Source organism: Mugil cephalus, chromosome 5 (assembly GCF_022458985.1).
Source record: "Mugil cephalus isolate CIBA_MC_2020 chromosome 5, CIBA_Mcephalus_1.1, whole genome shotgun sequence".
Taxonomy (NCBI): Eukaryota; Metazoa; Chordata; class Actinopteri; order Mugiliformes; family Mugilidae; genus Mugil; species Mugil cephalus.
Window position 1 is genome coordinate 21,883,961 of NC_061774.1, and position 17,696 is coordinate 21,901,656.

The 17,696-nt window shown below is 38.6% G+C and overlaps 2 protein-coding genes across 4 annotated transcripts; both read left to right on the forward strand.

Annotated features, from left to right (window-relative positions):
- The first annotated feature begins 260 nt into the window (after nucleotides 1-260).
- Nucleotides 261-6,887, forward strand: cenpu (centromere protein U). Of its 2 annotated transcripts, XM_047585312.1 has the most exons (14): nucleotides 261-355; nucleotides 847-901; nucleotides 1,036-1,117; nucleotides 1,234-1,414; nucleotides 1,501-1,635; nucleotides 2,705-2,771; nucleotides 2,859-2,912; nucleotides 2,998-3,091; nucleotides 3,247-3,364; nucleotides 3,952-4,030; nucleotides 5,737-5,784; nucleotides 5,920-5,981; nucleotides 6,150-6,306; nucleotides 6,410-6,887. In XM_047585312.1, exons 1-14 carry the CDS (start codon nucleotides 351-353, stop codon nucleotides 6,488-6,490), a joined length of 1,218 nt encoding a protein of 405 aa, XP_047441268.1. In that variant the 5' UTR covers nucleotides 261-350; the 3' UTR covers nucleotides 6,491-6,887. The 2 variants fall into 2 exon arrangements, with proteins under 2 accessions (XP_047441268.1, XP_047441269.1); XM_047585313.1 differs by lacking the exon at nucleotides 1,501-1,635.
- Nucleotides 6,888-9,148: 2,261 nt separating this feature from the next.
- LOC125007842 (caspase-3-like) lies at nucleotides 9,149-15,725 on the forward strand. 2 transcript variants are annotated; one of them, XM_047584681.1, is made up of 7 exons: nucleotides 9,149-9,293; nucleotides 11,007-11,087; nucleotides 12,502-12,641; nucleotides 13,266-13,394; nucleotides 14,187-14,362; nucleotides 14,707-14,827; nucleotides 14,962-15,725. In XM_047584681.1, exons 2-7 carry the CDS (start codon nucleotides 11,011-11,013, stop codon nucleotides 15,186-15,188), a joined length of 870 nt encoding a protein of 289 aa, XP_047440637.1. In that variant the 5' UTR covers nucleotides 9,149-9,293; nucleotides 11,007-11,010; the 3' UTR covers nucleotides 15,189-15,725. The 2 variants fall into 2 exon arrangements, with proteins under 2 accessions (XP_047440637.1, XP_047440638.1); XM_047584682.1 differs by lacking the exon at nucleotides 9,149-9,293 and adding an exon at nucleotides 9,569-9,583.
- Nucleotides 15,726-17,696: the final 1,971 nt, after the last annotated feature.

The window sequence follows — 17,696 nt, forward strand, 5'->3', positions numbered from 1 at the left end:
ATATCGTTCAAATGCGCATACAGAATGAACCCTCTCGCTCACCGTAGGACCGAATTTTAGTCTAATCCGCTATGGGTGGATAATTCATACAATATGTACAGCTGGCACTTATTTCAAGTAAAATGTGTACATCTTGAATACAAACACACCTCGCCGTTTTCAAATTCGTTCCATTAGCGTCTTCTCTCACTTCTCTCGTTGCGCTGTAAATATTTTTTGTTATTTAATTATAATCTCCACCCACCCCTGCTTGTGTGGAATGGTACAGTCCGGAACTCGAAATATTTTGCGGGAAGTCGCTTCGGTGTGTTTACAAAACATAGCTGCTAGTTTAGCTACGTCTGTTTCCAATGAGGTGAGAAAAATACGAATTGTGACGTATAAACTTAACAAGGGTCAATCCCGCAACTCCTCAAACGTGCCATTTTCTCTTCTGTTTGCGAAGAATTCCGTTTAAATCTGTTGGACACGCTTACGGTCACTATTTATGTACATTTGTTCATGACATCATTCTGTATATTTTCTGCTTACACTATTTTCTCTTTTAGTTTACAAGATAATACGTATTTTAATCTTCATTCATCTCAAACGTTTATGTTTAAACGTTGATTATTAAACATATCCGGTTACCGTAATATTTGTAGTCTGCGCACGCACAACATACTCACTAAGCGTTTAATATCCGCCTACCGTAATAACCCTTGTTGTACTCTGCGCGCAACATTTTTTTTCTCATTCATAAATCGCTAAAATCGGGGACGTTTTCCGGAACAAGTTATCCAAATCGGGGACTGTCCGTACAGAGTCCACGGCTCCCAATGTAAAGACTTTCTCTTATTTCCACAGTGCCAAAAAGCGTAGGGGGGCCAAAGTGCTCCAAGCGCCACCGGGGGAGAGACAGGTGAGTCCACCAACGATCACCTGAATGGGTTGTTGCCTTAATGTCAACAGTTTTATTGAGGAAGACGTCAACACGTGTTATTATACCTGTTAATGCACTTTAAATTATGGATTTGGTGATGTATTCCTCTCCAGAAACCTAATAATGAAATGGAAAACCCCAACCTGTCCACCATAGACAACGCCAGCTTCCTGGAGGGACTGCAGAGGAATAATGGTGAGTCTTTATCTTTGTGTATCCACGTCAGTGTATTTTTTATTTATTATATTCCTGTTTAGTCTAGCAAGCAGGAAGTCAAACTAACGGACCGTGCCAAACCCTGTGTTGCCTAGGTAACCCTCTGCACAGCACAGCCATAGACGAAGATCTGAATCTTTTAGATGACAAAATGATGGAGAGAGGAAGAGCAGGAGCTGTTGTCAAGAGGAAGGGGACGAAGGGGGCTGGAGACAACGAGGAAGAAGAGGAAAAGAAAAAGAGAAAGAGAAGTACTGGAGATAAGGTCAAAAGCAGGTACGGCTAAAAAGGGTTTTCTTGACACTTAACTTTCCAAAGTGGTCCATGCATTTTTTTTTTAAAACTATTTCCGTACTGGTCAGGCCTGAAGAGGAAAGAGTAGAGTTAGATGTGGAGAAGAAGAAGAAGAAGAAGAAGAAGAAGAAAACAGCTCCTGCTCCAGAAATCAAGAGAGGTTTAGTTGGGAAGAAGCCTGCAATGAGAAAGAGTGAAGGAAGGTGAGGTCACATATAAAGGCCGGCATTAAACATTTATAGGGAACTCATTGACACACTTGGAGATTCTAAATTTCAAGCGTTATTATTGTAGGGCATGGGAAGACTTTTTATTTTCATTGAGAAAATCAAGATTAATAAAGTTACCTTATATGGTCCCTCGTCCTTAAGTGTTAAACATTCGAATATTAGCGCTGATTTGTCAGCATACTCACATTAGGACACTTCTTCCTTCCTTGCGGACCACATTTGACCTGAGAATGTTTCCTGAGTTGGTTGTGTGAAAACCACATTCTTCTAAACCTCACTGAGTGACTGTACCTGGTTCCTTGCCCCATTAAAGGTTAACCACCAACCAGCTGTCAGACGTTTGGCTGAATGTGAAATATGAAACTAGTGTGTAAACAAAAGTTTGAATGAAACTGGACGACTAGACAAAAAAGACAAAACAAAAAAATTCATTCATCTATGCGGAAAATACATATGTAGCATATATATGTACGTACAAATTAGCCAAATGCCCCTATTTGAGCAACTATACCACTGCATGAACTTAACACTGGGACTTAACATAACATCATGTATTAAACCTGTGAAGAAGCAGCAGAGTTGAATTGCCCGCAAGTGACAAAATACAGTACACAAATACACTAATATAAATATATATGGATATGTATGTAGTATAATTAAAATTGTATGTTCATGTAGATATTAATGTAAGCTATATATGCTATATATTTATAATTATATAGATGTTTATTAAGAATAAATGAAGATACAAACTGAGGGATGAGAGGAAGGAATTTAAAAAGAAGTGTTTACTTCTTCAAATTCCTTTTTTGAACAAATAAGCTGTGTTTCTGTTATTTTTTTGTCCAATTATTTTGTTGTTTTTGTTCATAATCATCATTTCTTTCTTTTTGTATGTACATATTTTTATACGTTTGTACGAAATAAATTCATTCATTGATACGTTCGTTTAAAGAAGTGTCTGTTCCTCTTTGTCCGTGCACTTGCTCGTCTGACTCGTGTTATTATTTATTAACTTGTCTGTTTGTTGTGTCCCTACAAGGCCAGAGGAGAATCAGCCGCCGAAGAAGGACAAGAAGACCAGATCAGACAGTGGCACTGAGTCACAGGTGAGCCAGTGAGTTTCTTTAGCGACGCATTAGAAAACAAACAAGTTAAAATGAGGCTTTACTGAGACTTTCCTTTCTTCCAAACAGAGGCCCAGGAGAGACCTGTCCTCCGATGAGGAGGGTGACGAAGAGTCCGAATGGGTAGGGAGTGGACGGACGTCAGAAGACGACTTCCACCGGGAGCCACTGACGGCTCATCTTTTTTCCTTTTCTTTCTTTTATTCAGAAGCCGAGTCCGAAGAAAGCCAGGATGGCCGGTCTGGGCACAACCGGGAAGTCTTCACTCAAAAAACCAAAACATAAGAAATCTTCATCATCAGGTCAGAGAAAAGAGTAAAAGAGCAACGCTTTATACCAAAAATACGCATTAAAATGAGGCAAACTGATGTTAATGAGTTTTACAAAAAGCACTTTTCACTATTCCTTGGGAAACTTGAGCCATTGAACCACTGACATCTGTTTCTACCACCTGAAGGCAGCACATCTGCGGAAGACAAAACAGACAAACAGAGGAGGAAGAAGCAAAGTCGTAAGACGCAAACCGAGTTAGAGGTGGTGCTGGACGCCTTCCTCGACTTCTGTGACCAGTACAGGTGAATTCTCACATCTGATCGATTACTGCTCCCAGTACCTCTAAGGCACAGGTGTCAAACACGTGGCCCGCGGGCCAAAAGCGGCCCGCCAGAGGGTCCGATCTGGCCCGCTGGATGAATTTGCAAAGTGCAAAAATTACATTGAAGACATTAACTGCAAATTTTGCAAATTTTCCAATAAAAATAACTACTTTTCCTACTTTTCACACAATTTTAGTAAGAGCTGTGGACATAACACAATATGAGACATACAGAAATTGCACTACTTTTTCTCAAGAAACATCTGGTTGTTCATAAAAGATTTTGTAATAGTGCAGTTCATTAAATGTAAACACTTTCATAATGTACTTCTTTGTGCTAAAACAAAGGGAAACATTTGAAGTTGTCATTATTTGAAGGTCTGGCCCCTTGAGATCATATTGTTCTGTACGTGGCCCCTGAACTAATAAGAGTTTGACACCTCTGCTCTAAGGGGTCTTGGATCCAACTCTTTTCACTTCACGCTACCGACTCAGCGGCTGCTCAGATTCTCGTCTTTCTGTCATCTTAATTCTAGATGTGAATAAACGGATTGTGTTTGTTCTCAGGGAGACGGTGAAGTCGGAAGCAGTCAAACAGTCCATCGATTCTTTCTCCGACAACGTCAGAGACCAGCTTTCTGAAAAGGTCACACTTTGCTTGGTCCTGGTTCATATTACACACAAATTGTTCAGAAAATAGAAACTAGACTTTTGAAACAGAAATTTCAATTTTTTTTTAAAAAAAAAAGGGCTTTTAAAATGTGCTGCCACCTACTTTTAGTTTCCACAGAGTCTTAAAAAGTCTCAGATTTGATAATTCTAATTTAAAGCCTTAAAAAAAAAAGCCTTAAATACGAGTTTATTTTACATTGTAGATCTTAAATTACATTTAGTCAAGTCATAAATCCTTACATACATTTTACAGTATGATCCCTCTGGCCCCGGCCTATCGTCTATTATTTATTATTATAAATCATTCTGGGTCTCTGATTTTCCTAACTTTTCATACTTCATGTAAGTCTTAAATTGAACCCGTTTAACCCACTTGTTCAAACCTGCAGAAACTCTGACTACCAGCACAACCTGATTTGTTGATGATATAAACAAACATTTCGGTTGTTGTCAATAAAGACAGAGATACACAACAATACTACAAATGCGTATCTGTGCCATCAAGATGTTTTTAATCCAAAATGATCATGACGATGCTGGATTTTTAAACTATAAACTTGTACCGATCGGGCATTAGATTATGACCCCCTTCTTAATATTGTTTAAACAGGTGTGACTCATGATAATGAAACTAATATACTGGCAACAATGTGGCAGTTTACTAGTGTAGTAAACCTTCATTTAATAACCATTAATTTGAGAGAATAATTTACAGCACCTTAACGATTAATTAATATGATTTATTTTATTTGATTCTCAGGCATTCGTGCTCACGTGTATGTTGCTAAAGGCCAGGGAAGGAGAGACTTCAGGGAGTGTTGTTGTGCGTGACTCCTCACTGAAAGTTATGAGAAAGAGCTCACTCTGCACCCATGAGTCAAACTGTGTCAAATAGGAGACCTTTGTCAAAGAAAGTTCAGCCTGGGGGAGTCTTCTCTTTGGAGTCTGCATTCAGAGCATCAGAGTCTTTATTGCGCAAAAGTTCACCACAATCCCACTCTAAAGTGTAAAGGCCTTTGTTCTCATCTTTTTTACTTTTGGGACACCACAGGTCCCACCTTCTGTCCATCCCCTACGTTTGGGGTACACTCTTATACCACCCCTTCATTTAAACCAGTTACACTGTAAGAAATTGTCGTCGTCACTGTTGCTGAGGTTTTCATGACCTTGTGTGTCAGTTGTTCTTATCTATCTGCACCGTGCCATTGCGCCGTTATCAACTACTTCAGAATTCCCCTAGGTTCCCAGTTTTATAAAGTCAGCCCATTTTACACCCTTACTTTCAGTTCTAAGCCTATTTTTTAAAAATAATGAAGTTTATTACAAACTGGCAATGAGTTCAACTACCTTCTACATATAACGTGCCCTTACACACGTGCTCTTGTGAGGAATACGGTAGATATACTTTGTTTTCAGTGCTCTCCCTCTGTGTTCTAGTAGCATATACCTGGTGAAGTCCCATCATATCAAACATCATATTATAATCTATAACTAATGACATTATAATCACACATATCACTGTAATCAGTACAACCTTATAATCAAACATGACATCATCGTCATTCTGCCTGCATCTTTTTCATTTTTCTTCTTCTTAGCACATCACAGGCTTTAAAACATTTTACTACAATACGAAAAACACTGAAACTAAAGTAATTTCTGTTTTCTTCACTCTTCCAGATCTCTTCCTGTAAGGAGTTCAGGGTTCTGCAGAGAGAAAACACCAAGGTGAATACGTTTACCTTTTTTTTTTTTAGGCTTGTGGCTCTTGGGGCTTGTTTGTCCAGCGCTTTTCTTCGTTTTGCAGCTTAAATGTGACTTTTGTCCAACTTCAACTTTGTTTTGTGCGTCTTTGCGTGTCAGGTGGGTTCGTTGATCCGTAAAAAGACACAGAGAATGCTGAATGTCAAACACGAGCTGATGAGGTGAGAATCAAGTCAACTATTTTCATAAATGCAAATTAGCATAAGAAAAATGTTTTTAACTGTTAAAAAACGCTACTTCTCCTAAAAAAAATAAATAAAATACAAGTAAATGCTTTCAATGAAATACTTAAATGAGTGAATTTAGCCTGAGTGGGTTTGTTTCCACAGGGCAGAGAGGCAGGTGGGGCTGCTGAAGAAGGAAAAGACTCAGCTAGAAGTCAGATTAGCTGATCTGAGACGAGGCCACGAGTTCCTCCAGGACGTCAAAGAGCTAAACAGACGATACCTGGACTACCGACGCAAACACCCCAAGGAGAAGGAGACGGTACGCTCAGTATTTCCTTTAGAAACCAACACCTTCTGAAAAAGATTAATTCCTGCTGTTTTAGCGACCGGCTGGTGGTAATTTATTCCTTCTTTCTTTTCAGTACGGGGCGTCCAGTTTACCGGCTCTGCTGCTGGAGGCAAAGTATGTCAAGGTGGCAGAGGAAAAAGCTGAGAAGAAATAAACGTGTGGGAATATCACGTTATATCCAGCACACATACACAACTATATAGGATTTGAAGCTAACCGAGACCACATATTGTACTATAATACTAAAGATGCTGGATTCATTAACAGCTCAGATTGGTTTGGATGTTGTATTTTATATACTGCCAGCATTGTACCCTCTCAGACTAAATGTAAAACGTGTTCTGAATGTGTATAATAAATGCAAATAATAGTAATAATAAAAGTTGTTCTAGAAGTATGCAGATCAACAAATTGAAATTCTGCTCTGAAATGGAGTTGGAAACACACAGCAGCCTACACCACTGTCTGGTTTCCTGTGTGACTTCCGCTCATAATGTGTCACAAGTAAAAGAGCTGATGCTCGGGTGAGAGCTGGCTACTCATTGATTTTACTTTATTTTTATTTATTTTTTCCTCTTTTGCTCGTGCCTTGACAGGGGGCAGAACTTTGGTCACGCCTCTGTAGATTCAGGATGTAACTTAACTACGTCTCCATGCAGTGTAACAAATTTTAAAAGCTGTAAATCATTAGAGACACTTAGCTCTTCTGGACTAAGTGCTAAAGACGCCCAAGTTGCCCAGTCTGACTTCTGCTGTAGTTATGCATAAATGAGTCTTGATCGGTTTTTATTAGTGGAGAAGCTGCACTGTTGACCTCCACAGACGGAAGAGCTCATGGAACACTAAAAGTTCAACTATACTTGTCAACTTCTGCATTTCCTTTGCATAAGCCTCCTGACTTGGTTGAGTTCATGACTGAGATCATCAGAATCGCTTTAATGAAATTCTCCTAGGAGACAAACTGCTTCCTCTGGAAGGAAACGTGTGCCGTTTGGGTTCAGAGCATGTATCCCTCTCATTAGATCACATTTATTTTTGGAGAAACGCCCGTCTAACTCTCCAAGTATGTTGTCCACAATGAGGCAGAACATCGTTCTCCTAAAAATTATTCTTGTCACCATTATTACGTTTGCTCTGACCTATTGTAGATGTTATGAGAGGCCCCACCAAGTCTGGAGCTAACTCTTTGAGATCTCCTCTTCTTACCATTTCCAGTAGCTATATTACACTTTGTGGCGACATTATCTTTCCACAGACTGTCAACAAATGAGTCACTGCTGTACTCCTGAAGTGAGTCTTTAAGTGCGTCAGTAGTAAACCCACTGCTATCAGATGGCAGCTTCAGAAAGTTGCGAGAAGACTGACAAAGCTTAGATTTAAGTGAGAAAGTAAACCTCGAGCATGTACGGATCTTTCTCCACAATTTTCTGTAGAAGTGTCGTGCAAAACATGAAGCACAGCTGGTAATTTGCACATTAAATTCCTGCAGGCCAAATATCTACATCATGACCACCATGTGAATTACAATGTACATAAAATGCATGTTTTGCGTCAGTCTTTATTCTGGCTGCCACTCCTCATTACAGATGCTCCACCATAACCTGGTCCAACAACATTGGATCTGTAAATTCATATATTCCCAAGCTGTGGATTATTTTGTCCTCCGTTTTCGCCCAATCTTGTTGCTTGTCAAGAAAACTTTCATAGGAAGTACCAGTAAGATCTGTCCTTTCTTTTTCACATATTTGGCTTCACCAACAATCAAAGAGAACACTCAACTTCCTCTATTTTGTTGTCACGAGCCATAGTTGCCATTTGACCATTTGGATTGTGGCTTCCTGTCATTTTTTTCTGTACCACTGGGTTTGACAATCAAGTTTGGCAATCAACTCTTAATATTTCAGAATACATGTCCCCCCTGTTTTTTGCCTCTCCTGTCTCACAGTGACTTTGTTGGGTGACCTCGTTTGGACGCGTCTCGGCTTTGAGAGTATTCAAGCCACGGATACCGTTTGTACCAGTCACCGTGGACGGACCTCTTCCTTTTAACTTGTAGAGTCCGAGGATATACCTTCAGATGAGGCTGTGAGGGACCTGCTGCTCTGGATTGTGAAAGATATGCAAACGATAAACAACATCAAAGTCTATCAGGTGTGAGACTCACAACATGTTTCTTTTTCTTTCTTTAAAGGGATTAGAGAATAGAAGTGACTTAAAACTGTCCAACGTCATAAGTCTGTTATTATTGAACAACCTTTAATGATAATAATCATTATTATTTATTTTGACAACTACTTTTGTAAATTAATTCATATTGCAATTACAATGGTTATTTTATTTTACTAGATAGTATGTCTTTTAAATTTAATTTATTCTTATATATCTTTCTTTTTACTTGTGGTTTTTAAGAGTTTTTTTATGCATGTGCAACTAAGCTATTCTGATCATTAAAGTTAGTTTAGATAGTTAGTTATGATGAATAAATAAAGATTACTTTATTCATCCCCGAAGGTAAATTAGGTCGTCATGGCAGTCCGGTATTGAATACAATAAAATACAATAGAATAAGAAAAAAAAATAGAAGTAAAAATAAAAACAAAAACACTGAATAAGGCATTTACATAGGTAGATAAGGTGGACCTGATGATACAATGGTAACGTTATGTGCAACGAAGCTACGGTGACAAAGCAATTTCCCTCGTGGATCATTAAATATATGTCCAATTCTTAATTGTGGTCGTCACGGTAACGGACAGTTTTCTGAGCCAATCAGCTTTTAAGTTTAAAACGCAGGAAGTCCCGCCCTCTGAAGGAAAAACGTTCGTGATTGGCTGAAAGTTTCAGGGCTGCTCTTTGAATTGTGACGTTTAGTTCCCGGTGACATTGGATTAAATTAGTACGTTGAACCTGTAGCTACCTGTCTGTCTACTTAAGGTCTCTGCGACGAATTAAACCAGGTATGTATATTATTATGTGTTCCTATCATTGTTATTTACACTTACGAGTTTGACTGCAGCTAAATCGAAACATGTCAACCTGGTTTAGTTATATAGTTGTTGTTTCTTTTACAGTCATATGAGGTAGGAGCTGTTTTAAATTAATACGGTGCTCATATATCCAATTCCTGTGTATTTTTTTTGCAAGCACAATGATAATATTGCAGTATCACAGTCAGCTAATGTTGCTTCTTAACCTGACATAATTGTTTTCGGTGTTTACACACACAGAAAGACACGACTAATGCCCGGTCAGTATCGCTTTTGTCGCCGCTGCTTCTAACAATTTCCTGTTGAGTCAGTGGGGTTTCGTTATGAGCTGCAGCATGTCTTAACAGCTCCAAACCCACGTCAATACCCCTGCATGTCCCTGCAGCAACTCCGAGCCTTTCACACCGACATGCAGTGTAAAATTATACACGCCTTGTGAGTTGTCTTGGTGCCACTTTTAACCTTAAACCAGGCTAATAACAAAAGTTAATAACAGGATTAACCACTGGGCTTATCGTGCAAACTTTGGCAGCCACTAAGCCCACAAATGAGCCCAAGTACCTTTGTTTTGATGGCCTTATTTTCTCCACATAACACAAGAATGTCAGGAAATCCTGCCTTGGTTCCTCACCGTTGTCAAATGAGCTGTTGTGTTTATACTAAACAAGTTCTCGTTCTTTGTGTTGACAGCAATATCTGAGAAACCAAGCCCAGGACTTAACTGTAACTATCACTATCACTATAACCATAACTATAACAGTCCACCATAATTCATATCATTATCTCCTGATCTTGGTCTGATGACTGAAACTGAAGGCGTGTGCACCATGATCTCTGAATGAGTTCACCAGAGAGTTGACTTTTGAACTGTGAAACCCATAAAGCTGTTTGCATCAGCTAAAGCAAACTTTAATATAATGAAAAACCGCTGTGCTTTATTTGTCCTCGTTATTGCCTCTGAAGCTTTGTAAACTTTAATTTGAGATAAAAAATGTAGTGTTTAGATTACATCGGCTGATTTTCACTACAAAAAAAAAATATATAACATTTATATTTATTCTGTAGTCAGTGGGAACTGCAGTATGTATAACTCTGCATTTGTATATTTTTCTATGCATTTAAATGTGTTTTGTTCATATACTCAGCCACAACATTACGACCACTGACAGAGAAGTGAATAACATTGAGCATCTTGTGACAATTCAGTGTTCTTCTGGACAGTTGTGTGGTTGTTACCACAAACCTAGACCAGACCAGGCAGACAGGCATGCCATAGCAAAAACACTCAACAATTTAGGAACAGCTAAAAAAGCAAAAACAAAACAAAAAACAGCAATTCTGCAACTACATTGCCTTCAAAACAGTAATAAGCAACAATAAAAGCACAAATTGGTGATACAGATGAAAGCCAATGTCCTTCAAGGGAAATATGAACTTGTTGCACTGAAAACATTATGACAAACAAATGTTGCTTTACTCTAGGTGTAGTCTCCGATAAAGGCTTAATGGCGAGATTTTATTTAATTTTTTTTAGAATAAAGCTGTTTTAGAGGCACAAGAGAAACCTAGACAATATTAGGAAGGTGGTCATAAGCTAGCTTTAGCTTTAGCTTCCCTATCAATGTCTTACAGGTGTCACACGTGTTCTAATTTCTTCACCTTCTCTTCTTCCTATGTCTGCAGCGATATGGCTGACGATGGCGGTGACAGAGACACACAGAGTCATGAGGACGATGTGGATAGTTTTTCCATTCCGTTTAAGAGGTAGTTATTCACTGTCTTGACTGCCCATGTGTTGACGAACATGATCAAACCCACAGTGTTTGGACCTGTGTGGGATAACTGGACTTCAAGAGTGAACATTAACGTTCACGTCACAGTCGTAGCGAGCGCAGTAGCTATGTGGCTGTACTGTGGCTGGGTGTGTTCCTCTTTTGCAGTCTCTCAAAACTCGTCAGATCTGCATATAAGTTACCACCCTCACCTTAAAGTGGAGCAGGGTTAAATATGCATCAGCAACGATACCTATTTTAGTGGTTTGCTACTAGTAGCAGTACTAGTGCTCAAACAACATTTCAAACTTTGCGTCATCAGACACTCTGTCTTATTTAGTCCAAATGGATTTGCGTTGTATGTGCAGTCCACGTCTCCCAGATGCTTTTAATACCTTTTAATAAGTAGTCATCATATATGCTATATATTTTTCATTGTTTCAGCCCAGTCTTCCACATTAGGTATCTCTATCTTCAGCCAAATTCAGCTGAAAAAGGAATATAATGGTTGATGGAAATGATCAGTTTTATCGGTACTTTAACATCTTGTATCTTGATATGTCTTTGGTCTTGTACATATGTTTCCCCTCCATAGTCTGTACAGGATGGGAAGCAGGTTGTCTGCTGGTGCTCAGTACTCTCTTGCCATCCATCCTGTGACAACTAAAAATTCGCTACTCTTTTAAATATAATGTACCATTTCCTCTGAAATGTATAATTTTGAAATTCATTTTCTACCCAAATCTGTGCCAAACAAGACATTTTATAATAATTGGTAACACCATCCCTTCAAAGATCTCCCTTCTCCATGTTTGCCTGAGATAATATCTCATTAAAGAAATCCTAAATGTTTAAGCCATATTGGAAAGCTTTTAATTTCCTTCTTCTCCAAGAAATCCCTTTTGGAGTAAACATTATCAATCCATTGTAGCACTTTACTTGATGGTGTAGCTCCTTAACTTGATTCTTTGCAATTTTTTTTCAAGTGTGGTAATTAAACGTTGTCTTTTTTAATGTATTAATCTTATTTTGGTAATTAATTCAGCAGTTTTTATCGTCCTGTTGCTTTTCTCAAAGAAAAAATCTGCAAACTGTATTTTTTTTCTTCAACTTGTCACAGTGAAGACGTGAATTATTCAAAAGTAGAACGCAATTGGTAAAGAGCTGGATGCCCTCTTGGATGGATAATAAAGTGGAATAAAACAAAGTCCTTGTCTATGCCACACTCTTAGATTTAATAGGTTTGTCTGTAATACATCAACCTTTATAAGGAAATATCTACATCTCTGTGTGAGACGTGCGTGATCAGGCACAGATTGTAGTTAACAGTTCTTGTGCTAAACAGGTTCTTCAGGTTTTAAGCAGAGTGTGTTTACGAGTGTGTGTGCTTATTTGTTTGCCAACAGTAAGACTAAGAAAATAAAGCCGGACGCCAGACGCAGTGGCAGAGATGAAACAGATTTAGATTGCCACCGCTACAGGATGGACTACCCTTCCATCGGGACCTGTTTGATTATCAACAATAAGAACTTCCATAGGAGTACCGGTAAATACACCCATCCAGCAGTTTGTTTACACACACAGATGCACACTCCTTCATGTCGTGGACACATGGACAGTTGTCTACATTTTTACAGTATTCCCCAAAAATGAGCACCATTCCGTCAGTCTAGCAAGTCACCCAGCATTAGTATTAGCATAGCTTAGCAGGTAGACACGGTGTGCTGAATTCCAGTTCCAACCTGTGTCGCATAATGAATGCCTTTGTGCATCAATTGAGAAGTGGGAGGAATGTGGCTGAAGTCAAGTTCTGCGGAAAGACACATGTGTCTTCTTCCAGATAAAACTGTGATGGGTCACAATATGAAAAGCACAAAGAGAAATGAAGCACAAACGGAAAAAGATAATGTTACTTTCACAGGAATGTATTGCACTTGCCTTCTGTTACTAGGACACTTGAATGCGACAGAGCCACTGACGTTATTAGATGCAACAGAGCTTTTCCTTCTTGTGACGAGTCAAAATTTCTGCTTCATTCCTCATTTGTGATCAGAAACACATGAGTTTAGATGATCTGTGAGTCATCCTGGTCAGACATGTTCTTTGAAGCAGACATTTAACAGTGTACTGTAATGTAATAGTGCCTTTGCGTGTTCGTGGGTCTCTCTAGGGATGAGTATGCGCAATGGGACCGATGTTGATGCCTCTTGCGCATTGAAGACCTTCAGCTCTCTCGGTTACAAGGCCACAGTTGTAAATGACCAGACTGTGGCTCAGATGAAGGAGCTCTTGATAAAAGGTAAGAAAAGTTTGCATTCATTCAAGATTATTGCTGTTTTAATGAAAATCCTCCCAATCCTGGTTCACTGTCATGAGTTGTCAGTGTCGCTTATATCACTAGGCTAGCAACTAGCTTTCTAGTGACTAAATTAGGAATAGTAGTTGAGACAGCCTGGGAGATACTGGTGATTAACCTAGGAATAACCTAGTCACTAGTGAAGGCATACCCATGACTAACATAGGAATTCAAGTTGCAAGTGTTGAGATACTAGTGACTGATCTGGGAATTCTAGTCACTAGTGTAGGAAAACCAGTGAAGGACCTAAGAATTATAGTCACTAGCATAGAGATACCATTGACTACCTAGGAATTATGGTCATTGGCATAGAGATACTATTGACTACCTAGGAATTATAGTCACTGGCATAGAGATACCATCGACTACCCAGGAATTATAGTCACTGGCATAGAGATACCATCGACTACCCAGGAATTATAGTCACTGGCATAGAGATACCATCGACTACCCAGGAATTATAGTCACTGGCATAGAGATACCATCGACTACCCAGGAATTATAGTCACTGGCATAGAGATACCATTGACTACCTAAGAATTATTGTCATTAGCATTGAGATATTATTGAGTAACCTAGGAATTATAATCATTGGCATAGAGATATCATTGAGTAACCTAAGAATTATAGTCACTAGCATAGAGATACCATTGAGTAAACTAGGAATTATAGTCAAACACTGATCCTAAAATGTTGACAGTGTCATTAACATACTGTTGTCCCCTGTGTCTTCAGTGTCCAAGGAGGACCACAGTGAGAATGCATCCTTTGTGTGTGTGCTGCTTAGTCATGGAGACGAGGGAGTGATATATGGCACAGATGGTTTTGAAAAGTTCGACACCCTGACAAAGTGTTTCAAAGGGAATCAATGTAAGGGTCTGCTGGGAAAACCCAAACTCTTCTTCATTCAGGTAAGTTGGCTATGAACATGACACTGCTGTTCCATCCAATGCAATGTATTTTTATATTCATGTTTCAATGAAAGGCTTATATGGCAGTGTTTTTTTTTTATTGTTCTTTCCATTTTCAAAGTGACTCTCAGTAGTTTGATGTTGTGCAAACCATGGCTTTACTACGCAGCTTCACATACAAGAAGACAACAATTTGGCAAAGTTTTCAAAACTCAGGAGTCAAAATGAATAACCTACGACAAACGCCCACGAAAGAACAAACTTTAAATGTTTTTCTTGTGGTTAATGTGAACCTCAGACCATCTGGACACTCGCACAGTTGATGACTGTCGTGAACCTTTCAGGCATGCCGTGGTATGAGCCTGGATGAAGGAGCTGATATCGAGACCGACAGTGTGAGTGAGTCAACATCAGAGAAGATTCCTCTGGAGGCGGACTTCTTGTATGCCTTCTCCACAGCTCCAGGTAACCAGTAATAGTAATAGCAATAGAAAAATACTATTAATATCTCTGTCTTGAAGATGCTTTATTGCTACCAACATATTTGTTGTTCCCAGGCGTCTTTTCTTACTCTGCTGAAAGTGTCACTTGCCCCGCAGGCTACTATTCATGGAGAAACACATCCTGTGGCTCCTGGTTCATGCAGTCATTGTGTGAGGCTTTGCAGGAGTATAGAGGACAATTGGAGCTGATGCAGATCATGACCCGAGTCAACTATAAGGTGTCTCGGAAGTTTGAATCTTCTTCAAGCACGCCTGGATTTAGTGGCAAGAAGCAGATCCCATGCATCGTCTCATTGTTGACCAAGGACTTTTACATTCCTTAACTGGGTCCAAAGTGAGTGTGCTGGTGTTGCCAGTTTCATATCATATATTTTCCCTTTGAGGGTATTTTCGTTTTAGGCTTTTAATGGGATTTTCAACCAGTCTTAATTCTATCTTCCTTACTTTAAAAGGAAAGAAATATGAAACTGTGATTTTTTTCCATGGGTGTGTACTCCATCACTCACATACTTCTTTTAATTGTATTTTTACCAGATAAACATTAATTTTAACACACACAACGTAGCTTAACTAAACAACTAAATGATGGTGACAGTGTCTCCTGAGGGGTTTCTACATAGACATAATAACTTGGATTGTACCTAATCATTTTCTGTGATGATTACAAACAAGTTGGCTTTTTTATAATTCCTTGAATATCAGTACCATTTACATTTAATGTTTTATACATACAAGAATAGATTATAAACAGGTTTACTTAATTTAAAGTAACCACTGTACAAATGGACAGTGAAATTCTGAGAACAACTATCTGATGTAAAACATGTAAACCACATAAAGATTCTTCTTCTTCTCTTTCATTTCTGATTGACCGTTTTTTTCACCCATCTGATCGCCACTGACATTATCAGTTTTTAAGGGCAGTGGATAAGAAAATAGGGTCTGGATAAAGTCATTATCCTGGTTGCTATTGTTCACTTAATATATGCAAAATATATTCATTAAGAATTTTGTTTAAATTAAATCCTTCCTCGTATGATAACAATCTCTGTCCTAAACAGAGTGTCTTGTGTGTGTGTCAGCGTTGGTGATTTGCCTTTGCAAAGAAGAGATTTAGAAAAAAATAATATTTAACTCAATCAAAACCCTTTTTTTTGAATATTTTATTTTCATTTTTTCAACTGAAATAAAGAAAAAAAACACTACATTCAAAATGGGTTTAACAGCATCTGACATTGAATGAAGAGTGACAGAGGCTACGTGAGGAAATACACAACAATCAGAGTTGTCAAGTGACTTTGCCTCATGATACTGTAAAGGGTAAAAAAAAAGACAAAATAAACAAGACAGGAAAGACACACACACCAAAAAGAGAAAAGGGAGAAAAAAAAAACGATAAGAGATCTCTGAGAGGAGGAACGAAATCTCGGTCAGGAAAAAAAATACAGAAAAATTGCAAAACCTTCTAGTTCTTTGTTGCATGAATGTGAAATACAGGAGCCGGTAAAGTCACCAGAAGCTACTTTTGTTATGTTTGAAAATAAAACTTAATTAACAGCATTTGTGTCCCCTTGTAGGAAACACTCATAGAGGAATGTGGCGTGTCTAAAAGCGCCCTGGGAGGTAATTAAGATGCTCCCAGTGCACATTTAGATCTGGACGGTTTGTAATAAGTTTCAACTGAGCAGACTGAAACTCACTTAAGATGAAAAGACCGTTTTTCATCCGGTGCCACTTTCCTGTCAAAGAATCTACTTCTGTTATAGCTACATCCTGGGTGATAAAATCAGATCTTGTTGCCAGTTTTTGTTCTCTTTTCTTTTTTTTTAAAAAAAAAAAAAAATCTGTGTATCTGATTATAAAACAGCAACCTGTTAACCAGTATTAATCACTAGAAGGTTAAAGGTGCAGAGTAGGTTTGTGTGAGGCTATTTTACTATAAGTTTAGGATGGTTAGAGACTGCACGTCAACATCCAACCACCAGATGAAGCTAGAGAGACGTCAGTTGTGGTTCTGTGGGCTGTTTATGAATCAGCAGTCTTTCACATTTACAGGACACGGCTGCAGGAACTGAAACCGAGGCTCATTTCAGCCCATGCGGCACACAACAGCCAATTTGTCGCTGTTACATTTATTAATACAGAAGTGAGGTTTTCTAATAAATAGTCGGTTGTCATATTTGACTCTTGATCCGATTTAATTCATTCATAAGCCCCAACACTGTGCATATATATTATGTACATAAATATAAAAAAATATATTGATAACAGCAGCCGTAAACATGAGAAGCTTTTTTCTCAGTTGGTTTATCTGACCCCTCCCCAGGCTCAGCTGCAGCCTGCATATCTCAGAGTGAGATAACCCTGACCTTATGCAGAGCTGGCACACTGCACATGTCTATGGGAGCAAGGGTCTGCAGGTTGTAACTAACACAGCTTCTCAAACATAGTAGTTTCTGTTCCCGTATTTACCAAAACCTAATTTCTCTTTAGCATAAAAAAAAGACCCAGGTGTCAATGTTTGAAAGGCTGCTATTAATGCATATGCTATGTGTATTTTTTTTTAGTTTTAAGCGGATTTAAAACTAGAGCATATCTAGTTTCGTCTTTTAAATTTGGACTTAAATATTACATCATGGTAGCATTTCATAATATTCTGGACATTTTCATATGAAACTGCGGCGTTCAGTTTCGATTCATGTTTAAAAAAAAGAAAAAAGAAAAAAAAAGCACCACTTTGGTTGGTTTTGAATCCGGTGCACCATTTCATCTTACTGGAAAACAAAATGAAAAGGTGTACTTTCTAAATCAGTGCAGGTGGCGTTTTCAGT

Excerpts from the sequence above, each read along its gene's own strand:
- cenpu (XM_047585312.1), top strand. Across the intron at positions 4,031-5,736 it reads GAGACCAGCTTTCTGAAAAG|ATCTCTTCCTGTAAGGAGTT; the intron begins GTCACACTTTGC and ends TCACTCTTCCAG. Across the intron at positions 6,307-6,409 it reads ACCCCAAGGAGAAGGAGACG|TACGGGGCGTCCAGTTTACC; the intron begins GTACGCTCAGTA and ends CTTTCTTTTCAG.
- LOC125007842 (XM_047584681.1), top strand. The coding sequence starts at position 11,011 with ATGGCTGACGATGGCGGTGACAGAGACACACAGAGTCATGAGGACGAT. Across the intron at positions 14,363-14,706 it reads CCAAACTCTTCTTCATTCAG|GCATGCCGTGGTATGAGCCT; the intron begins GTAAGTTGGCTA and ends TGAACCTTTCAG. Across the intron at positions 14,828-14,961 it reads TGCCTTCTCCACAGCTCCAG|GCTACTATTCATGGAGAAAC; the intron begins GTAACCAGTAAT and ends CTTGCCCCGCAG.